The sequence below is a fragment of the Mobula birostris genome, chromosome 16, assembly GCF_030028105.1.
Source record: "Mobula birostris isolate sMobBir1 chromosome 16, sMobBir1.hap1, whole genome shotgun sequence".
Taxonomy (NCBI): Eukaryota; Metazoa; Chordata; class Chondrichthyes; order Myliobatiformes; family Myliobatidae; genus Mobula; species Mobula birostris.
Window position 1 is genome coordinate 78,972,664 of NC_092385.1, and position 23,760 is coordinate 78,996,423.

Sequence of the window (23,760 nt, forward strand, 5' to 3'; positions counted from 1 at the left end):
ACTTTGTCCCAGCGTGGTTATACAGCCACTGTTGTAGGGGTCCAAGTTTTGCAGGCACTGGCAATTCAGAACCAGTGGTGTTCTGTCACACAAAGCGAGTCCTCAATTGTACTGCATCAGCTATTAGTCTGGAAGTTACTGACAAATTTGAGTTGCTTTGCTATTTAAGTGCAAATAGGATTCTGCAGCATATTGTTCCACTTCGGTGATGATGTCTGTTATTTGTCAAGTAGGGGATTGTGCACAATCCTGAGAATCACCTCTCAGATCTCATACTAGTTTGGTTCCATGCTCACAGATTTCAGAGGGAATTCTATACCTGCAAATTAAGAGGCAGAGGGTATATGTTTTTTTATAAATTATTTTGTTTCACATACTTTTACTTAATTTGAATGTTAAATTTTTAATCTTATTTATATCAATTTTAATAATTATCTATCAGGAATATTTAAATCTATTAGATTCAGAGATAGCTTTGTCCGATTCCTAAATGGACTTTGAAGCTTTGGACACTACCTCATTTTTAATATAGTATTTCTGTTTTTGCACATTTAAAAAAAAATCTATTCAATATACGTAATTGATTTACTTTTTTCTCTCTCCCTCTGCTAGACTATGTATTGCATTGAACTGCTGCTGCTAATTTAACAAATTTCACATCACATGCCCGTGATAATAAACCTGATTCTGATTCAAATATTGAAAGGCCTAGATAAGAGTGGGCTTGGGGAGGATGTTTCCTATAGTGGGTGAGTTTAGGACTAGAGTACACCACCTCAGAATAGAAGGAGGTCCCTATAGAACAGAGATGAACCACCAGCCTTGAAATCATCAACAGGGCAGCAATGGCCTTTCTGCAGACATCTGGATCTACAAAAGGATTTTGATAAGTGTAATGCCCGCGTTGAAGGATTCAAGCTCAAGTTCACCATATATGTGTACTGCCAAACAAAATTTCCAGAGGAATTTTTTAAATTAGAGGGTGGCAAATGTGTGGAATTCAATGCCAGATGGAGGCCATCATTGAGTATACTTAAAGCAAAGGTTGCTATGTTCTTGATTTGTAAGTCAAAATTTGGGAGGAAAAATAAATCAGCCATGGTGGAATTGTGGAACAGATTCAATGGGCCAAATTCTCGAATTATACTTGTATGTCTTATGGAAACTATACAAAGGCAACTTCTGTTTTACAGTATGAAATACTGGATGGAGAATGTCAGGACCCTCATGAATAATTCCAATGGCAATGCATCTGAATGCAATTATGCTAAAGAGTGGAAGCCAATCATCCTCAGTCTAAAGGAGCTATGTGAAAGATATATAGTCTGACAAAAAATTTTACAAAGAGGAAATTAATAGTATGTTAGCTCAATAACATTTCATTGTTTATAATTTGACATGGTTGGCTAATACCACAGGCCTGCTGAGAGACAAGGCAGAGTGTCAGTAAAATGTCCACATGAAGTCTGGTTTTGGATGATGTTGAGGTATCTGGATGATTGTATTCAAGATGTATTCTCTCCTGAGCTTTCTTCAACCACCAGCCCTCCTAGTTGAATATTCAACGAATGTATTTTTTTTCTCTTGTAGGCTCCAGTGCTGGTACCAGGTATTCATCACATTTTATTAAAGCTGCCAAGTTGTTGCACTGGAATGGACGGTTCAAACCTTGGGGTCGTACTTCCCCTTACAGTGAAATATGGGATAAGTGGTATGTTCCAGATCCTACCGGAAAATTCCATCCAGTCCGTCGACACCCAGAGGAAGAGGATGCTCATTAGGAACAATATTGACTTCCAATTTAATCATTTTGTGAATTTTTGATAAAAAGTACCCCTGCTCAGGAATTTATTTCTTAGGTCAATGTGTTGTTAAGATTAACTTTATATCAATACTTTGTATCAAAAAATGTTCAAATCCTGTGTAAACTAGTTCTAAAAATGCACCAATATATTAATTTAACCCAGAAGAGTATTTGTATATATTGAATGCTTTAACTTTTAAGAATGTTGTCCAAATTACATTTCATTTCAATTAATGTTTAAAGAATGAAAGGGTAGCAATTTTTTAATCAGCAAGTTGCTTTTGTCTCCTTTAGTATATGGTTAGAACTGAACCATCAGTACTAGGTTCTGGTAGTTTTCAGTTTGACAAATTTGTATATTTACACTTTCATTTTAATTGGATAGATGCAGTTATATTGGCAATAGGCTCAAACAATCAGGAACAGAAATTGCTCCAATATTAGTGAATGTCTAAAAACAAGCTTCATTTTAACTTGATAAGTGTTTTCAGCATTTAGAAAATTATTTTCTTGATCAGCTTAAGCATTTCAGGTGAGCCAGCCTTTACAAGTTTGATTTAGAAAGACCACAAGACATAATTATCAAATTTCTAATGTCTACAGTGTTTTGGTTATATTAAAGTGTTACAAAGGTGCCATAGGTCAGTCAGAAATTCACGTCTCCCCCCTTCCCCCCAATTGGCTTGGCAGCAGCTAAAACTACTTAAATTTTAACCATTTTAAGAGCAGTTAAATCTTTCTGTGAATCTTGCTATCAAGCTGTCAATTTAGTTAAAATAGAAATAGCTGGAATTATCTGGATGGACTAGTATCAACAATGAAAATTCACAAGTATTTCACATTGTTGAACCTTTCAGGTTATTTTTCAGTTTAAATTATACATTGCTGGAAAAAAAGAGCAACAACTCAAAGCTATAAATTTATTGTCTCATATCCTATATTTCACAAGTTAAGACAAATTCTTATTACAGTATAAAATTCAAAAGCCATTTTATAATTAAAATTGCATATTTATAAACAAACAGTGGAGTCCATTTCTTTTTACAACTCTGCATCGGGGGCTGCATGGGGTGAACACATCTGCACTGATCGTAGTCTTCAAATATAATCAATGCTGAAGTTCACTGATCTCTCACAGGACAGATCTATGTTTATACAGTTTTGACTCAGGAGATGCATTTTCTCTGAAAGACAAAAAAAAAGTTTGAGAATATAAAAAAAATGGGAAGCCCAAGATAAAGTTTCCTTCACACAAATGCAACAAGGTTAATTTTGCTGCAATAATACAATTCAGGACCATTTTAAAGGGACGTCCACCTTTGGTTCACACTTCCTCTAGTATTTCCTTAATTTAAAACTGCAGGGGCAGAGATGGAAGAAGCTGTGATTGTCGAACAAAAACAGCCAACAAAATAAAATCCAACCTGAAGCTTGTGTTTCAGAAGGCCTTTTGGAATTAGGTTTATTATCAACCTGCATGTGTCGTGAAATTTGTTAACATAGCAGCAGCAGTACAATGCTATACATGATAGCAAGAAAAACTAATTAGTCAGTATATGTATACTGAATAGATTAAAAAGACAACAAAAACAGAAATATATATATTTATGTGGTGAGGCAGTGTTCATGGGTTCAATGTCCATTTAAGAATCATACAGCAGAGGGGAAGAAGCTATTCCTGAATCGCTGGGTGTGCACCTTCAGGCTTCTGTATCTTCTTCCTGAACGTAACAATGAGAGGGCAGGCCCTGGCTGGTGGAGGTCCTTAATAACAGAAGTTGCCTTTTTGAGGCACTGCTCCTTGAAGCTAATTTTACAACTTTCTATAGCTTATTTCCCTCTTGTGCAGTAGCCCCCCACACCCCCATACCAGACAGTGATACAGCCTGTCAGAATGCTCACCACGGTACATCTATAGAAGTGTTTTAGGTGATAAACCAAATCTCTTCAAACTCCTAATGAAATATAGCCACGGTCATGCCTTCCTTGTAGCTGCATCGATATATTGTGACCAGGTTAGATCCTCAGAGATTGACACCCAGGAATTTGAAATTGCTCACTGTCTCCACTTCTGATCCCTCTAAGGATTGGTTTGTGTTCCCTCGTCTTACCTTTCCTGAAGTCCACAATCAGCTCTTTTGTCTTACATTGAATGCAAGGTTATTGCTGTGACACCATTCAACTAGCTGGTATATCTCTATCCTGTACGCCATCTCATCTCGTCTGAGATTCTACCAACAATAGTTGTATCACCAGCAAATTTATAGATGGTATTTGAGGTATACCTAACCACACAGTCATGGCTATAGAGGGAGTAGAGCACAGACCCGAGGGCTGTCAGTGTTGTTCATCAGTGAGGAGATATTATCACTGCTGCACACAGGTTGTGGTCTTCTGGTTAGGAAGTCAAAGGTCCCATTGCAGAGGGAGGTATAGAGGCCCAAGTTCTGTAGCTGATCAATTAAGATTGTAGGAATGATGGTGTTTAACGCTGAACTATAGTCAACGAACAGCATCCTAACATCAATGTGGTATCGTCCAGGTGATTTAAGGCCATTAAGAAGGTGCCGCACATGAGGTTGCATAACAAGTTAACAAGCCATGGTAATACACGAAAGATTATTAGCATGGATAGAGCATTAGCTGATTGGCAGGAAGCAAAGAGTGGGAATAAAGGGAGCCTTTTCCGAATGGCTGCCGGTGACTAGTTGTGTTCTGCAGGGGTCAGTGATGGGACCATTTTTTACATTGTATGTCAACAACTTGGATGGCAGAATTGGTGGCTTTGTGGCCAAGTTTGCGGATGATACAAGGATAGGTGAGAAGGCAGGTAGTGTTGAGGAAGCAGGGAGGCTGAAGGACAAATAATGGGCAAATAAGTGACAGATGGAACACAGTGTCAGGAAGTGTACAGTCATGCACTTTGGTAGAAGGAATAAAAATGTAGAATATTTTCTAAATGGGGTGAAGATTCAAAAAGCAAAGGCGCAAAGGGGCTTTGGAGTCCTTATGCAGGATTCCCCAAAGGTTAACCTCACTTGGGAGTATTGTGAACAGTTTTGGGTCCCTTATCTAAGAAAAGAATGTGCTGACATTGAAAAAGTTCAGAGGAAGTCGACAAGAATGATTCTGGGAATGGAAGACTTATCATGTGAGCAGCAACTGATGGCTTGGAGCCTTTTCTCCTGGAATTCAGATGGGGAGGGGAATAAATCTCACTGAAATATATCGAAAGTTGAAAGGTCTAGATGGAATTTTCTATGATGGGGGAGTGTAGGATCAGAGGGCACAGCCTCAGAAAGAGAGACATCCAACTAGAATGGAGACAAGGAGGAATTTCTTTAGCTGGTGTATCTGTGAAATTCCTTGTCACAGGTGGCTGTGGAGGCCAGGTGTATTTAAAGTGGAGGTAGATGGCAGGGTTGAGAAGAAAATGGATCAGCCATGATGAAATGGCAGAGCAGATTGAATTAGACAAATGGCCCAAGTCTGCTCCCAAGTCTTAAGGTTTTATGATCTGTTGCTTTTTCTTGGAGGGGAGGGTTTCTATTTTTTTTCCTTTGCAAAGGTTTGGCTACTGAGCTGTTTGCTTTAAAACCTTCCAATGAATCCTCATCTACTTCAGATTCTGCCTGAAGTGTTTAAACTTAAAAAAAAAACAGGTAGCTTAAATTCAATAAATTTTCTTAACCCAACCTCACTATGTCACAATCATTCCTAGAAAAACAACTGCAACGAAGTTGAGCCACAGATCAGAGGTCGTATCCACTTGGGAGTTTGTCATTTTAGCCAGACAGAATCTATAATCCTGCATTTATAGAAGAGTATCGCACGAAAACAGGCTCTTTGGCCCACAATATGTGCTGGATCATTTAGATTAGTGATTTTGACCAACCCTTCTTGCAAACCATTATCATCTGCGATCATTCGTAGTTGAGTACAATTCTTCTACTGCTGGTTGATCTGGTTACTTGTGGATTACTGATCGGCATCTTCAGTCATCTAGACCCACAAGTCAAATTGCAGTCGACAGGTATAGGTCACTGAAGTGGTGGTGGATGTAGCTGGTTGGGCCTCTCACAGTCTCTTATTACGTTGAAGCTGCATAGTCTCAGTGGCCAAGTATCCTTCAAGTTGTGCAGTCCCCTCATAGTCAGTCCTCCAGCTTTTCCCACCCTGTGCTAGACTGGACATAAGGAACCCCCTTCGAGTATCGCTGTCTCCCCCCTCAAAGTGTTCCTTCCATTGAGAATTGATGGCATCATTTGGAGCAAAGGGGATGTAAGCCAAGAGGGCCTATTTCTGTGCTACACTATTCTATAAATGCAGGATTATAGATTCTGTCTGGCTAAGATGACCAACTCCCAAATCGACACATCCTCTGATTTGTGGCTCAACTTTGTTGCAGTTGTGATTTTAGAAATGATTGTGACATGGTGGGGTGGCCCAGATCAGTGGTCCCCAACCACCGGGCCGCGAGGAAGCGATATGATTTGACGATAGGAGTCAGCTGCACCTTTCCTGATTCCCTGTCCTGGCCACTGTTAAGCCATTACGCATGCGAGGTCATTACTCGCACGTCATCCATGTCAGCGCGGGAAGGAGATCAACTCCTCGAGCTTGCAAATGATGACGGGCTGAAAAGTATGTTTCACATAACATCTCTGCTGGCATTCTGGATCAAAGTCAAGGCTAAAAATCCTGAGATAGCCACGAAAGCACTGAAAATGTTGCTTCCATTTCCAACATATCTCTGCAATGAATGCAATGAAAACTACATTGCGGAATAGACTGGACATAAGGAACCCCCTTCGAGTATCGCTGTCTCCCCCCTCAATAGGACCGTCTCGTTGCAGGGAAACAAGCCCAGGGCTCCCACTGTTTCAGCGATATCGGTATGTTGCAATGATTTCATATGTTCATACGGGGAAAATATGTGCTGCATGTTTAATATCCAAACGTTACTTAAAATGTTATGATGGTATTCACTTATATAACAATTACAGCACGGAAACAGGCCATCTCTCCCCTTCTAGTCGGTGCCGAACGCTACTCTCACCTCGTCCCACCGACCTGCACTCAGCCCATAACCCTCCATTCCTTTTCTGTCCATATACCTATCCAATTTTTCTTTAAATGGTAATATCGAACCTGCCTCTACCACTTCTACTGGAAGTTCGTTCAACACTTACTTCAAGCTCCCCTGATAATTGACTTATCACTATATTCATGCTAGGAAAATATGCACTGTGTGTTTAATATTAAACTCCTTAGATAAACCCTTTTAGAAACGAAATTGAGTATATTAGCCACTTATCACCGATATTCTGGCCGTGATTAACACCCCCTCCCCCAAACAGAATCGCCAAAAACGATTTGTAGAAAAAAATCGTACACGCATGCACAAGTCACGCATGCGCGCTGGTGCCCGCACAAGGCTTCGTGATCATTGTAGTCTTTCTCAGGGTAAACCCAGCGTATTTGACTGCTACTCTTGTCCGTTGGCAACCCTACTACCACCACCCCCCCCCCCCCCGGGTCAGCCGGTCCGCAAGAATATTGTCAATATGAAACCGGTCCGCAGTGCGAAAAAGGTTGGGGACCCCTGGCCTAGGTCATTGTTCATCCCATTCTCATCACACACCCTCACTCCCAAAGACTTGCATGCAGTTACTTTTCCTGTAAAAATGATTCCCTTCTGAATTTGGCTAAACCTGTGTACAATGTTTGTTATATTAATTTAGGTCACTACTTTATTGACTTTGTAAATATCTGTACTTTAACCTTTTCCTGCAATCTCCAAACTTTGCATAGGCATCTTAGAAATACTATTAGAATTAAAATATCTCACCTAGCCTCAAACTTCTTAGTTCAGTGGTAGTTAAACATCTTAATTTCAAAAATTCCAACTTTTAAGATAACTAGATTCCACACGATAATCATTTTATTCCAAAGCTATACAGTTTTCAATCGAAATTAGCCTCACTGGAATCATTGCTAAGAATGCTTCCAGCTTGAAAATGCTTTTTATAATTAAGTACCAATAAAACTACCAAGGAAAAAAAATTCTTATATTAATTCATCACTTGGCTGATCATGAAAGATTAGATGAGGACCTGCAGAATCTCTTAAATACCAGCTGAACGGAAATTAAAGGCAGCCAAAAATAGCAACCGACAAAAATGTTTTAAATCAAACCATTCGAAGAATTGAATGGCATTTTAAAGCTACAGCTAACATTTTTAAATACATCTACAAAACCTACAGCACCCCACAAGTACATAAAATGCATTTCTCATCCAATATTTCTACTAGGAGTTATGGCAAGTTGGGATTTGCAAGTAGCAGTGAAAGCAATAACCTGACACTGTAATATTTATTTTAATGGTCTTACATAAACATATCATTTTAATTTCCAAAATCCATGAAGATACCCTTACAATTAAGTTGTTACCTCTGAATCTTCTTCATCATCCTCTTCTTCCCCTGCATTCTGCAATTCCTTAGGGTCTCTTTTTGCAAGGAATCCATTTGTGGGTCCTGTAGAGTGGAAAACGATACTGCTCGCTGCATTTGGACATCTAACAACTAGCAAGGGGGAGGGGGGTTGAAAAGAGGGATGACAGGGCAGGACAAGAAAGCAAATTAGTGACTTTCATTTGAAAGCAGGAATGTTCTAACAGAGACTTGTGCAATTAGGCTCTAATAATCTATTGCCATTTATTTCATATGCCGTTAGTCTAAAACATTTTAAAAAAAAAACAATCCCCTAGCCAATTATATCAACTGTGTATTCCACTGTTTCCTGATATTACATCAACCAGCAAAATTGCTTGTTATCTTGCAAATCATCTACAATCTGTGTCTATGTGTGACAAGCATATCAGTGGATTTTCATCTATAAATGGAAAATTGCTAATTTTTTCTTTACAATAAAAATCTACAACTGTGACGGTATCCTGAATGATCCCTTAAGGACTGTACCTTTAAAAAGAGAGCAAGCAACGAGCAGCTCGTGGGGTGCCATGGTGACTGAGGGTGGTGTTATTTGATGGACAGCTGGTGTTCAGCATGCTGAGATAAATACAAGGTCAGACAGACACACCTGGTTTCAGACACTGGATGAGCTTTGTGTGCCCACAGAAGGGTGGGTTTTTGGAGGATCCATCGGGAGAATCGATCAGTGGCTCTCGCAGTGTGGAAAAGGGGTGACCGGTGGGAAGTTCTCAGTGTGTCCAACCCTCACCTGGGTTGATACCTTCACCACAGAAGACGGTCTCCTTTTTGTGGTCACAGTCGGTGGCTTTTAAGGATTTCGGAGGAGAACGAAGGATCAACGGCATCGGCTTACTCAGACAACCACAACACCTCTCTCTCTCCAGCACTACTCAACTACTCAAATGAAGTCAATTACCCCCTAAGATTGAAGAAGTTTGGGTTCTGTATTTACACACCTGTATATGTCAAAGTTCTGCTAACCTGTTTGATTTATTTGATTTTATATTACTGTATTGTGTAGTTACTAATAAAATAGCTTTAGTTAACAGCAATACCAGACTCCAGGTGTATTCCATATCTGCTGGTTCTTTAAATCCATTATGGGGTACGTAACAACAACTTAGAGATTCATACCAAAATCTTTTCTATTTTTCAACTGTTACATAAATTTAATGATTACCTTTAAGTGTATTCATATTGCCTTTCATAATTTCTCCAATATTGAAGCCACTTTCTGCTACATCCACACGTTTTGTGGTTATTTCTGTCGCTGGTGGACGGGTATAGTAACTAACCTTTGTCCTTAATTGAAAAGGAAAATTCCAATATTTTACTTTGCACAATTTATGTAAAATCTATTAGTCTGCTTCAGTTAAGCTTTGCCATTTAGAAAATTTCACTTATCTAAATAAACAACAAAATATTTTAAGCATGCAGTTAAAGTTCAGGTGGCAGCTATATTTTAGTTACCCAGTCCAATCACTAAGGATCATTTTGGCAGCTTTTTCAAGATCAGGCATCCCTCCTTTCTTTAATATACTCCTTTTGTGAGCCAGCAACGTTAAAAATTCCAATGGTGTTCGAAAATCTGGGACGTTATATTGTAACATAACCTGTTATAGAGAGAAGTTATAAACTATCAATGTGTGAAGTATTACAGAATGAAGTATGAATCGAAGATGACATCTCCAACAGGTAGAACTTCATTGTAATTAAGGTTAGTACTATCCTTAACTGGATATTAGCAAACTGAAGCCAGCCTCCGATTTATAGTCTCAAACAAAATACTATGAACACGGGACCACAAGATACAAGAGCAGAATTAGGCCATTTGGCCCATCGAGTCTGCACTGCTATTCCATCCTGGCTGATTCATTTTCCCTCAGTCCCAATCTCCTGCCTTGACCCCTGTATCCCTTCATGCTCTGATTAATCAAGAATCTATCAACCTCTGTCATAAATACACCCAATAACATAGCCTCCATAGCTGCACGTATCAAAAAATTCAACATTCACCACTCTCTAGCTAAAGAAACTCCCCCTCATCTCCGTTCTAAAAGGACACCCCTTTATGCTGAGGCCGTCTCCTCTGGTCTTTGACTCCCCACCATAGGAAACATCCTCCATGGTATTAACCTTATCAGACACACCTCTGATACCTTATACAAAAATCAAACTTCCTCCTCCAAGCATAATGTATTTTATCATAAATTATACAAAACAGAAATACTGAAAAAACTGAGTACTTGTTACAATAAATGAATACATACTTGTACTCCTTAGTCATTGATCAAAGAGTGAGATCAGAGTTGGATCTTTAGCAATCACACAATTTCAGAACACGTTAGTCATCCTCATTTCTCACTCGCAATACAATAGTTTTCTTATTAACTTGCATGGATTTGATTAAATTAACTCTCAATTTAAACTTTCAAAAGTAACAGGAGAAAAAACTGAGAAACGGTACCTGCTGCTTATTGCAGTTCTTAAATATGTACTCCACTGCAGCGGTAGGATTTTCAAATGCATCGACACTCGCAATGTTTCTCAAGGCCAAGGCAATGGCAGAGTTTGATGGAGAAGCAATAATACTTGGAGAGTCCAATAATTTGATCCTCTTGTCAATGTGTACCTCCTGCATAGACCTGTAGTCACAAAACTGCAGTTACCCTGGTGCCAATAGCTCAATACCATAAAAACTATTCTTATTCAAAGGTAATAAATTGCACCCTGTACTACTGAGTGAAATCAGAGTTGGATCTTTAGCAATCACAGAATATCAGGCTAAGAAAGTTGTCCTCATTTTTCACTCAGTTCCTTGACTTAAATTAACTTACCCACTGTTTAAAATGTAAGTATTTGAAGATCAAAAAACAATTACTAGATAAGCCAATTAATTTGCTAAGAGGGATAAATATTAAAATATTACTGCAGTGTTAAACCCAACAAAAATTGATAAAGCAAGACAGGTTTCAATAGGCGGTACTAAACTCCTCTCATGTCAGGCATTAATTTTATAGGATTTCTAACATCACATTCTAATGTTCTCACAATAACCTCACTGAAACCTAAAGCATCTCTCACATGGAATGCATTACAGCAAACATGTTCTTGGTAAAAGCACAAAAAGCTTTAAACTATCCCATTTCAATTGCATTCCAAAGTCTAATGATATTATGAGGAATAAGTCTCCTGGCACAAATTCAACTTGATTTTGTTCTTTGCAACTTTAATATGGCTGATTATCCCAAGTTCTGTGCCACAACTACTTGATTTATTTAAACACACAAATATCCAAACTTCACATTTATATCAGGATATCACTTCTTACTTTGTAAGACCTTTCATTTGTCCCACATTGCAAGCTCTCATTTTCTTCAAGGTGTTAATTATACTGCTTTTCCCTACATTTGGAAAACCTGAAAAAAAGATTGTTTCATTAATGACAATATTGCATACATTGAATAGGACTACTTCGGATCTAGTTTTTGATTTAACCCATTACTCATTACTAAAACTACACTGTCTTCAATGCAAAATCCTTTACATATTGCATATTTTTTGAATTGAATTCAATTGACTGTATTTCTTACACCCTTCACATACGTGAAAGTAAAAATCTTTACGTCTCTGTCTGAATGTGCAAAGTGCAAATTATAATTTGTAATAAATAGTATGTGCAGCAAGATATGCAACAGAACAGTCAATATAGCTTAGAAATTACGTCAGCGTGAACTAATCCGTCTGATGGCCTGGTGGAAGAAGCTGTCCAGGAGCCTGTTGATCCTGGCTTTAATGCTGCGGTACCGTTTCATGGATGGTAGCAGCTGGAACAGTTTGTGGTTGGGGTGAGCCAGGTCCTCAATGATTCTTCTGGCCCTTTTTATACACCTGTCTTTGTAAATGTCCTGAATAGTGGGAAATTCACATCTACAGACGCACTGGGCTGTGTGCATCACTCTCTGCAGAGTCCTGCGATTGAGGGAGGTACAGTTCCCATATCAGGCAGCGATACAGCCCAGTCAGGATGCTCTCAATTGTGTCCCTGTAAAATGTTCCTAAGATTTGGGAACTTGCGCCAAACTTCAACTGTCTGAGGTGAAAGAGATGCTGTTATGCTTTTGTCATCACACAGCCAGTATGTACAGACCAACTGAGATCCTCAGGGATGTGTATACCGAGGAACTTGAAGCTGTTCACCCTCTCAATCCCAGATCCATGGAAGTCAATAGGGGTGAGCCTATCTACGTTCCTTATGTAGTCCACAACCAGCTCCTTCGTTTTTACCACAACGAGGGAGAAGTTGCTTTCTCAACACCACAGTGTCAAGGTGATGACTTCTTCGCTGTAGGCTGCCTTGTTAATATGAGGTAAGGCCAATCAACGTAGAATCATCTGCAAATTTAATTAGCAGATTGGAGCTGTGGGTGGTGACACAGTCATGGATTAGCTCATTAGATTCTGTAATTTGTTAAAGAAAATTTTCCTGAGAGAGCTCAGAGGGCTAATCAGTATCTGTGGAGGCAAAGGAATACTCTGATGCAGGATCATAGCCTGTAAGGCCAACCATCTCTATCCCTCCAGGTGCGACCTAACCAGAGTTTCTCCACCAATTTGGTTTTCAAGCATCTGCAGTCTGCAGACACAAAAGGCAATTTGTTTTTACAGTGCTTAGCAAATAAATAAATAACTAAACTGCTCAGATGTGTGGATGTCAGCGAGTTAGACCAGTGGGAAGAATTTTAAAAGAAAACAGCCTTACAGGGTGGGCATCGGAGCAGGAGGGCTTTGGCTCAATGGGGCTTCAGCAATAACGTGTCCAGGCGAGGTAAGTTACTTGTGAAGAACAGGAATAAGACGCATGTCTGTGAGGCCGGTGTTCTATACTGGGTGCCAGATGTGGGATGTCCGGGAGATTCCCAGCCTCCCAGATGGCCACATCTGCACCAGGTGCATCAAGCTGCAGCTCCTTAAGGACAAGGTTAGGGAACTGGAGATGCAGCTCAATACCGGGGCCTCAGGGAACAGATAAGTGGGAAGCAGTCAGGAGAGGGAAGGGCAAGAGTCAGATACTAGAGAGTACCCCTGTGGCTGTCCTCCTCAACAATAAGTACTCCTGTTTGAGTATGGTTGGGGGGTTGGTGGAAATGACCTACCTGGGGGAAGCAACAGTGGCCGCACCTCTGGCACCTGGCACAGAGTCCAGCCCTTTGGCTCAGAAGGGTAGGGAAAGGAAGAGATTGGCAGCAGTGGTAGGGGACTCTACAGTTAGGGGGTCAGACAGGCAATTCTGTGGATGCAGGAAAGAAACACAGATGGTAGTTTGCCTCCCAGGTGCCAGGGTCCAGGATATCCTGAAGTGGGAAGGTGAACAGCCAGAGGTCGTGGTACATGTTGGAACCAACGCTATAGGTAGGAAAAGGGAGGGGGTCCTGAAAACAGACTACAGGGAGTTAGGAAAGCTGAGAGGTAGGATGACAAGGGTAGTAATCTTGGGATTACTGCCTGTGCCACGTGATAGTGAATATAGGAATAGAGTGGGTAGAGTATAAATGCATGGCTGAGAGATTGGAGCAGGGGAAGGGATTCAGATTTCTGAATCACCCGGACCTCTTTTGGGGCAGGCGTGACCTGTACAATAAGGTTGACTTGCACTTGAATCTGAGGGGGACCAATATCCTGACAGGGAGGTTTGCCAAGGCTATCAGGGAAGAGTTTGAACTAGTACTGATGGGGGAGGGGAACCAAACTGAAGGGATGGAAGCAGGGGCGGTTGGCTCACAAATAGAGAAAACTTGTAGGCAGTGCGAGAGGGAGGATAGGCAGGCAACAGAGAAGGGATGCACTCAGATTGATGATTTGAGATCATTGCCTATTTTAACGCAAGGAGTATCATGAACAAAGCAGATGAACTTAGAACGTGGTTACCAATACTTGGAGCTATGATGTTGTGGCCAATACAGAGACTTGGATGGCTCAGGGGCAGGAATAGCTACTTAGAGAGCCAGGCTCTAGGTGCTTCAGAAAGTACAAGGAGGGAGGCAAAAGAGGTGGGGGCGTGGCACTGCTAATCAACGACAGTGGCACGGCTGCAGAAAAAGAGGAAGTCATGGAGGGATTGTCTACTGAGTCTCTGTGGGTGGAAGTTAGGAACAGGAAGGGGTCAATAACCCTACTGGGTGTTTTTTTTAAATAGACTACCCAATAGTAACAGGGACATCAAGGAGCAGATAGGGAGACAGATTCTGGAATGGTACAATAACAACAGGGTTGCTGTTGTGGGTGATTTTAATTTCCCCAATGTTGATTGGCCATCACCCAAGAGCAAGGGGTTTAGATGGGGTGGAATTTGTTAGGTGTGTTCAGGAAGGTTTTCCAACACAATATATAGATAAGCCTACAAGAGGTTGTACTTGATCTGGTATTGGGAAATGAACCTAGTAAAGTGTCAGGTCTCTCAGTGGAAAGATAGTGATCATAATCCTATCTCCTTTACCATAGCATTGGAGAGGGATAGGAGCAGACAAGCCAGGAAAAGGTTTAATTAGAGCAAGGGGAAAAATGAAGCTATCAGGCAGGAACTTGGAAGCATAAATTTGGAGCAGATGTTCTCAGGGAAATGGACGTCAGAAACGTGGCAAATGTTCAGGGTATATTTGTGTGGCGTTCTGCATAGGTATGTTCCAATGAGACAGGGAAAGGAAGGTAGGGTACAGGACCCATGGTGTACAAAGGTTGTTGAAAATCTAGTCAGGAAGAAAAGCTTACAAAAGGTTCAAAAAAATAGGTAATGATAGAAATCTAGAAAATTTTAAGGCTAGCAGGATTAAGGAAAACCCCAAGGAATTCTACAAGTATGTGAAAAGCAAGAGAATAAGATGCAAGAGAATAGGACCAATCAAGTGTGACAGTGGAAAAGTGTGTATGGAACCGGAGGAGGTAGTGAAGGTACTTAATGAATACTTTTGCTTCAGTATTCACTACATAAAAGGACCTTGGCAATTTTAGGGATTACTTAAAGTGGACTGAAAAGCTTGAGCCTTACAGACATTAAGAAAGAGGGCATACTGAAGCTTTAGGAAAGCATCAAGTTGGATAAGTCGCCGGGACCGGACGAGATGTACCCCAGGCTACTATAGGAGGCAAGGGACGAGATTGCTGAGCCTCTGGCGATGATCTTTGGGGATCAATGGGGACAGGAGAGGTTCCAGAGGATTGGAGGGTTGCAGATGTTGTTCCATTATTCAAGAAAGGGAGTAGAGATAGCCCAGGAAATTATAGACCAGTGAGTCTTACTTCAGTGTTTATAAATTGGTGGAAGAGATCCTGAGAGGCAGGATTTATGAACATTTGGAAAGGCACATGGTTAAGAATAGTCGGCATGGCTTTGTCAAAGGCAGATCATGCCTTACGAGCCTGCTTGAATTTTTTGAAGATGTGACTAAACACATTGATGAAGGTAGAGCCATTGATGTAATATATATGAATTTCAGCAAGGAATTTGATAAAATACCCCAAGCAAAGCTTATTGAGAGAATTTTTATAAATGACCTGGATGAGGAAGTTGAGGGATGGGTTAGTAAATTTGCTGAGGACACAAAGGTTGGGGGTGTTGTGGAGGGTTGTCAGAGGTTACAGCAGGACATCAATAGGATGCAAAACTGGGCTGAGAAATGGCAGGTGGAGTTCAACCCAGATAAGTATGAGGTGCAAACACCAAGAAATCTGCAGATGCTGGAATTTCAAGCAACACACATAAAAGTTGCTGGTGAACGCAAGCCAGACAGCATCTCTAGGAAGAGGTACAGTTGACGTTTCGGGCCGAGTCCTGAAGAAGGGTCTCGGCCCGAAACGGCGACTGTACCTCTTTCTAGAGATGCTGCCTGGCCTGCTGCGTGTGTGTTTGTGTGTGTTGCTAAGTATGAGGTGGTTCATTTTGGTAGGTCAAATGTGATGGCAGAATATAGTATTAATGGCAAGACTCCTGGCAGTGTGGAGGATCAGAGGGATCTCGGGGTCCGAGTCCATAGGATACTCAAAGCTGCTGCGCAGGTTGACTGTGTGGTTAAGGCATACGGTGTATTGGGCTTCATCAACCATGGGATTGAGTTCAAGAGCCGAGAGGTAATGTTACAGCTGTATAGGACCCTGTTCAGACTCTAGGTAATTTCTAAAGTAAGTACACGTTCGGCACAGCATTGTGGGCTGAAGGGCCTGTATTGTACTGTAGGTTTTCTATGTTTCTGTATAGGAATTTACATTACAGGATAGGTAAGGGATACAAAAAATTTGTAAAATAGATTGTATTAATCCTTTCAAAGGATAAGCAATGGCATTTGAAAAATATCCCAGTGATTTTGACAGTTAACTTCTCAAAATTTCAAATTCACAATTAAACCATTAACTTTAAATTTGAATGAGCAGTACACACTTACCTACAACACCAACTTTAATGCTTTTCAATTTTTGTATTCTGCAGTAGCTACCAAGCAAATTTAAAAGATTTTCATCACCAGCACACACAGTGCTATGGGATATTTCCATACCTATATTAAAGTTTTTCTTCTTCACCTGTTCAAAATAGAAATAATTTACAGAATTTAGAATGAAGCTAAAATTGAAACTATTTTTGGCTATGATCTAATTAACTACCATCAAGATCACTGCAATCACGTTAATAGCAAAACATATTAGTAACCCACTGCATTTTGTAAGGAAGTGAAAGACTAAATTGATGCTCTGTAATTTTCATATGCTAATCTCTGATCAGAACAGCTAGTCCATGATGTTAAGATTCTGAGTGGGAATTGGAGAGTAACCCATGTAATCATTACAACCCATTACATCACTCTGTGGAGTAAAATCAGCAATGAGCATCCAAAGAACTGTACATGCAGGACTTCTCAGTCTGTAGGAGATTTACAAATATGGGCAGGGAAATGCCAGATGGAATTTAACCCAGGGAAACATAAAGGGTTACACCTTGGTAGTTATGCTGACTAGTAAACTCTAGTTAGGCCACACCTGCAGTACTGCATACAGTTCTGGTTGCCCCATTTTAGGAAGGCTGTTGAGGCTTTGGAGGTTTACTAGGACATTGCCTGGACTCGAGGGCATGTGCTATAGTGAAAGTTTGGACTAATGAGAGTTGTTTTCTCTGAAGGGTCACAGACTGTGGGGAGATCTGATAGAGAGTTTTATATTGAGAGAGGCATAGATAGAGTATCCTTTGCCAAGGGTTGAGATGTTTAATTTCAAAGGAGAAGTGAAAGGCATGGAGTGGTGGGTGCATGGGATGCGCTGGCTGGGGTAGTGGTAGAAGCAGAAACATCAGGGACACTGATGAGACATTTAGATAGGCATATGAATGAGGGGAAAAGGGAAGGAATGGATGTTGCATAAACAGGAAACATTCGTTTAGATAGCCATTTGATTACTCATTTAATTGGTTTTAAGGGCTCATTTCTGTGCTGGACATAACACTGCTTTATTATGTCCAAATAAAGCAGTACGTCAAGGCAAAATTCTACACAGCTAATTTGATTATTTTTGTATTTGCAACTTCAGCAGGATTGTGCTGGTTAATCTTTAAGCAAGGACAATATTTTAGGAGTATATAGTTTTAAAAATGTTCCAAAGTAGATTCAAGAAATCTCAGAAAGAAGAATTTTAAAATTAACTGCATAAAATCAGAGTTGGATCTTACTCTTCATATATATCAAGAGCTAAAACAACTTCATCAACTTTCATGGCAGTTCATAAAGTTAACAGAGCATTTCATAAAGTTAGACTGGAACTTCTTTTGGGAAACATACCATTGTTCTGTCTTGCAGATGCGTGGATGATTTGAAAGCTACAGTAGGAAATTCATTTCCCAAATATTTCAGCCATCTCTCTGCATTCTCCTTTGGCACTAAATCTAAACAGTAAAGAACAGTGATTCCTACTTTGCAAGAGTCAAAATCTAAATGGGCACACTCTAATGCCAATTCTATTATCAATATTGTTTTGAAAAGCTTATGCAGTGAAGGTATGATCTTACCAACTTTGTTTATTACAAGGACTAGCTGCTTCTTTCTCTCAGACTGTAAGACTGCCTGCTCCACCTGAGGACATCTGTAACCAAGAGGATCTCTGGCATCAACCACCTCTAGAACCACATCTGAGGCATCAATTACCTAGTAAGTTACACGAAACAATTATAATACCCAAGGCACAACGAAGCATTCGTTGCTTTGCTTCATGTCTAGTTTTGACAGTCTCCTCAAATTTAATAGGAAAATAAATGGCGTTCACTGAGGATTAGAAATTAAGTGTGAAGTAATGGGGTGAGTGGATATCAGATTTAAATGGATTTTTTCAAATAGATTTTTAAAAACCTATTTTAAAAAGCTCATTTTTAATTACCTTGTTCTGAAAAGCAAAACTTCCACAGCTAACTTATGGAGTTAAATCTGCACCTTCAGATGGTGAAATTTCCAGACTTAACTTTACATTTCTACATTTTAAATAATAATGGCATGTTAAACAAATCTTACAACTTCCAAGTCAATTTACAATTTTGCTTTAATTAACACAAAATAGCAGTTATTATGGCAAATATACTTTCTCCACTAAACTACACACCTTGTCCAGTTCCCCACCTAGAGATTTTCTTGAGTTTTTCTCTTCAAATTTAACTGGCGTTTTCTGTTCCTTTATCGGAGCACACTGAGAAGAAATAATAGACAGAAGTTTCACAAATAGAAAGTAGAGATTCTGCTAGTTTAAAACATTTGCTATTACAGGAATTTGTACCTTAAGAGGCTTCTCAATAATATCAGGATTTCCCTTCTTGGATTCCAGTTTCCTTTTCTTGGCAATTTCTTTCTGCCTGGCAAGCTTCTGTTTTTGCTTCAGTTCTTCAAGCTAGAAGAAATCAAATTTGATTAAGTCCATGGGACCTGACAGTTCTAGCACTTTGCTGCATTTCTAATTGCATGGGTATAGAGCAGAGCTACTCCCAGTTCAGTTTGATTTCCCCCCATTAAAATACACTTCAAAACATTTCATAAAATGTTTTAACAGAAGACACTGAAGCACAGTATTTGTGAATCTTACAACACAGAACATGGAGAAACAAATGTCCCAGATTCATAAAGTCCATCCCTGAAACATTAACTCTTTCTCTGCACAGATGCTGTCTGACCTGCTAAGTCGCTCAACCTTCACTTTCCAAGGACAGAGAATTCCTTTGATCTGTAAACATTGAGAGACAAAATTCTAGCAAGGGGACACATCAACGTCACATCTGCAATATTAAGATCAGCGAGCTTCATGAGATCTTCCCGGACTGGCGGGACTGTCATATGTTGAAAGATTGGAGCGACTGGGCTTGTATACTCTGGAATTTAGAAGGCTGAGAGGGGATCTTATTGAGACATATAAGATTATTAAGGGATTGGACATGCTGGAGGCAGGAAGCATGTTCCCGCTGATGGGTGAGTCCAGAACCAGAGGCCACAGTCTAAGAATTAGGGGTAGGCTATTTAGAACGGAGTTGAGGAAAAACTTTTTCACCCAGAGAGTGGTGGATAAATGGAATGCTCTGCCCCAGAAGGCTGTGGAGGCCAAGTCTCTGGGTGCTTTCAAAAAAGAGATGGATAGAGCTCTTAAAGATAGTGGAATCAAAGGTTATGGGGATAAGGCAGGAACTGGATACTGATTGTGGATAATCAGCCACGATCACAGTGAATGGCGGTGCTGGCTCGAAGGGCTGAATGGCCTACTCCTGCACCTATTGACTATTCTACACTCTAGGAGAACATAGTCCTAATATGTGTGAGGCTCCATGTTAGAATTTACAACCAGGAGGTACAATCTCAGGAGAAGGGATTAAGCCGAAGGCAGGAAGACTTGAGTCACCAAATTTTCTTTCCTAAGGGCAGCAAATATGCCAGGTCAAGAATGATTTTGGACTTAAGGTTCAATGAGTTAGAACCGAAAATTAGATCAGATTATAGGAGGCGTGAGACAAAGGGGAAAAAAAATACACATTGGCAAAATGGGCATAAACCATAGTATAAGAAATACAGAATAATGAATTTCTAGACAAAGCCCTCTTACTTTTTGTTTTCTTTGTTCAGCTTCGTGAAGAATATCTTCTTTAAATGGAGCATCATTAGGAACACCGGGGTCTTTTCGAAATTTTTTAGTTTTATTTCCTTGTTTCTTCGCTTCCTTTCGTACTTTACGTTTATGTTCACGAACCTAGGAAATAAACTGAAAAATTAGTGAAAGGCCAACAATCCCTAAGAATTAGTAAAATAAATGTCTAATGGTAAGTGATGCACTAGAATCCCTTATTTGCATCTTTATCTTGCCTTAGTTCCCAGATGTGAACAGAAAAGCTGTACAAAGCTTTCAAGGGCTGCGTTCAGCTTGGGTGACTGTACAATGTCTGCACACCGTGCCTTGTCATTTCATCATCTCAACTCTCACTTTATTGAACTATCACACTCAGAAAAGACTGTTCAAGAGGGACTCCAGCCCTCAAAAGTTTTATTCAGCTTGAGGCCGCAGTGGCTAAACCCCAATCAGCACACCATTTAAATTCTTGCCATGCTGCAACTTCCAAATGTTTTGCAGTGTATTTTAATGGGGGAAAAACAAACTGAAGTTGGAGTACCTGTACTCTATACCCATGTAATTAGAAATGCAGCAAAGTGCTGGAAATGTCAGGTCCCATGGACTTTTATCAAATTTGATTTTTTTTCAGCTTGAAGAACTAAAGCAGAAACAAAAGCTTGCCAGGCAGAAAGTTGCAAAGTTGATTGTGACTAAAAGTGCAACCAATACCCCAGCTCAGCCCTTCCATCTACCACATACATGCTGACTAGCAAGCATACATTCAGGGAGAAGGAGGCTGTCTAGCTGATGGGTGGAGCCAGGTGAGTGGGAAAGGTAAAAGGCTGGAGAAGAAGGAATCTGATAGGAGAGGAGCATGAGAGGAAGGGAAGAAGGGTATCAGGAGGAGATGCTAGGCAGGTGAAGAGGAGCAAGAGGGCAGAGTAAGGAATGAAGGAAAATTAGAAAGCTTTTGACAAGAACAGGCCATTCAGCCCAACAAAGCTTGCTAAATTCCAATTCAGTGTGTTGAAATGACTATCCAGTTTAGATTTGAAAGTCTCTTAAGGTACGACTGTCAAATACACAACCAGGTAGTCCTACCCTACCAACCTGGAATGAGTCTAGTCACCTTTCTCTAAACTCTTCACATCCCTCACACAATATGGAGACCAAAATTGTACACAGTAATCACGGTGTGGCCTCATAAATGCATTATACAGCTTAAGAACGTTGGTAGACTTGAACACCACTGAGCACATTATATAGCGCAACATTATTAACCTTCCTGATTGCTTCTGCGCGTTGTCTAGATGTGGACAGTGATGAATCTACCAGGACGTCCAAATCCTTCTCATACAGGGCACTTTCTAACTCCGGACCATGCATTCTATTTACTTCTAATATTTCTGCTTCCCACATGCCATATTTAACATTTACTTACATTAAATTTCATGTGCCATTTGTCTGCCCACATCTGGATTTTGTTTAACTGTATTGATTCTGCTGCCTGAATGTTACCAGCCCACCCAATTACGTGTCATCTGCAAAATTTATTAATTTGTTATCCAAATCATTGATGCAAATTAAAAACAGCAACAGCCCCAAAACTGAACCCCGTGGAACCCCACTTTTATCATCTAGGTGTGAAAATAATCCTCTCATTTTCTGTTTCTGAGCCAATTCTGCACCCATTTGCACACCTCACCTCAAATCCCTACCTCCTGTAATTTGATTATTAACCCCTCATGGGGTACTTTGTCAAAAGCCTTCTGAAAGTCCAAGTAAAGATGATCAACCCCTCTATTGTTATCATAAATTTCAGTTGCCTCTTCATAGAACCCCAGCGTATTAGTGAAACATAAGTTCTCCTTTCTGAACCCATGCTGCTTTCTGCCAACATGCCTGCTCTTGTCAGCTGTTTTACATCTCATTCTTAATTACTGTTTCATTATCTTACCTACAATACATATTAAGCTTGGTCGAGTTACCAAGGTCAGTGCAGTCACCCTTCTGATGTACTGGGATGTTAGCCCATTTCCATGCCTAGGGATTCACCAGTCTTCACTGACTTTTGGAAATTACATGTTAGGGGTTTTTGTACATATAACCACACCCTTGGATATATATTGTCTGGCCCCAGAGATTTATCACCTTTCAGACTTTTCAGTTGAAGCAGGGCCTCGCTTTCTGAGGTCTCTAAGCCACTTAAAACAACCTTATTTTCCTCTACACTTTCTGGCCTATTCCTAACATTTTTGCAGGTGAACACTTGAGCAAAATACAGTTAAGAGTATCCGCTATGTCCATTGGAATCTCACTACATACTATCATTCCTATCACAAGCTCACATGAACTCCTTTGCAACACACATAAAAGTTGCTGGTGAACACAGCAGGCCAGGCAGCATCTCTAGGAAGAGGTGCAGTCGACGTTTCAGGCCGAGACCCTTCGTCAGGACTAACTGAAGGAAGTCTACCCTTCAAGTCTACCCTTCCTTCAGTTAGTCCTGACAAAGGGTCTCGGCCTGAAACGTCGACTGCACCTCTTCCTAGAGATGCTGCCTGGCCTGCTGCGTTCACCAACAACTTTTATGTGTGTTACTTGAATTTCCAGCATTTGCAGAATTCCTGTTGTTTGCGTTTAAATGAACTCCTTTGCTTTTTCACTGCACCAAATAATAAGCTGCCAGTTTCCATTGGATCGTTGGGGTTTTAGTTTCTGAAACAACTTGCCATATCTTGCAAAAATGCATGTATGAAATGTGCTCCCCTATTAACATTCTTTATTACGTTTTATAACATACGGGCCTTTGGGCAAAAGATGTGCCGAACTTTAAACTTACTCTAAGAGCAACCTAACCCTTGCTCCCACAGAGCCCATCACTTTTATTCATCTAGAATTACAAGAAAAACATATTTTTAATGTTTTCATTGTCCTGTCGTTTACCATAAGGGATATTGTTTTTCCCCTCTATGACCATGCTCACAAAAACTAATATTTTGAGAAACAATTGAATAGAATTCGATACCGTAAGGAAACGTTTAAAGCAAATTCTCACACTTATAATGCGAAACTTTCCAATCTTCGGCACGTGTCTTACAAGGCCCGAAATCGGCTCTCACTCACCTTTCTTTGGATCTTGTATTTCTTGTGGCAAGACAGGCGTTTACTGGCCTTTTTTAATTCTGTAATAAACACAACAAAATGAATTAGCAAATCAGTGAATAAAAAAAAGTGAGATTGCCAAGTTTATAAAAGCAAACGCCCGCCGCCCCACTCACTCGGCCGCTTCATGCTGTCCCGATACAACACCACGTGACCTACTCCCGGCGACCAGCCGTCAACACGTC

General features: G+C 40.3%; 2 protein-coding genes and 1 non-coding gene across 7 annotated transcripts in view; 1 reads left to right on the forward strand and 2 right to left on the reverse strand.

Moving 5' to 3' along the window:
- glt8d1 (glycosyltransferase 8 domain containing 1) overlaps positions 1 to 2,807 on the forward strand; it is a 39,364-nt gene extending 36,557 nt beyond the window's left edge. For all 3 annotated transcript variants that reach the window (XM_072280960.1, XM_072280961.1, XM_072280962.1), the window contains one exon: positions 1,591 to 2,807. In XM_072280960.1, coding sequence (XP_072137061.1) covers positions 1,591 to 1,781 — 191 coding nt within the window. In that variant the 3' untranslated portion in view covers positions 1,782 to 2,807. The remainder of the gene's footprint in view (positions 1 to 1,590) is intronic.
- Positions 2,711 to 23,748, reverse strand: gnl3 (G protein nucleolar 3). Of its 3 annotated transcripts, none has more exons than XM_072280958.1 (14): positions 23,692 to 23,748; positions 23,537 to 23,595; positions 20,408 to 20,551; positions 19,100 to 19,210; positions 18,929 to 19,012; positions 18,345 to 18,480; positions 18,118 to 18,221; positions 16,738 to 16,873; positions 11,634 to 11,721; positions 10,770 to 10,947; positions 9,773 to 9,915; positions 9,483 to 9,604; positions 8,245 to 8,392; positions 2,711 to 2,988 (listed from the first exon to the last, which is right to left on the reverse strand). In XM_072280958.1, exons 1-13 carry the CDS (start codon positions 23,702 to 23,704, stop codon positions 8,247 to 8,249), a joined length of 1,464 nt encoding a protein of 487 aa, XP_072137059.1. In that variant the 5' UTR covers positions 23,705 to 23,748; the 3' UTR covers positions 2,711 to 2,988; positions 8,245 to 8,246. The 3 variants fall into 3 exon arrangements, with proteins under 3 accessions (XP_072137059.1, XP_072137058.1, XP_072137060.1); XM_072280957.1 differs by having other exon boundaries at positions 8,259 to 8,392; positions 23,692 to 23,747; XM_072280959.1 differs by lacking the exons at positions 18,118 to 18,221; positions 18,345 to 18,480 and having other exon boundaries at positions 8,259 to 8,392; positions 23,692 to 23,747.
- Positions 11,038 to 11,110, reverse strand: LOC140211323 (small nucleolar RNA SNORD19). Its single transcript, XR_011889424.1, has one exon. It is a non-coding gene; the product is annotated as a small nucleolar RNA SNORD19 (small nucleolar RNA).
- Positions 23,749 to 23,760: the final 12 nt, after the last annotated feature.

Excerpts from the sequence above, each read along its gene's own strand:
- gnl3 (XM_072280957.1), bottom strand. Across the intron at positions 11,722-16,737 it reads CATTAAAGTTGGTGTTGTAG|GTTTTCCAAATGTAGGGAAA; the intron begins GTAAGTGTGTAC and ends TCTTTTTTTCAG. Across the intron at positions 10,948-11,633 it reads CAAATGAAAGGTCTTACAAA|GTCTATGCAGGAGGTACACA; the intron begins GTAAGAAGTGAT and ends TTGTGACTACAG.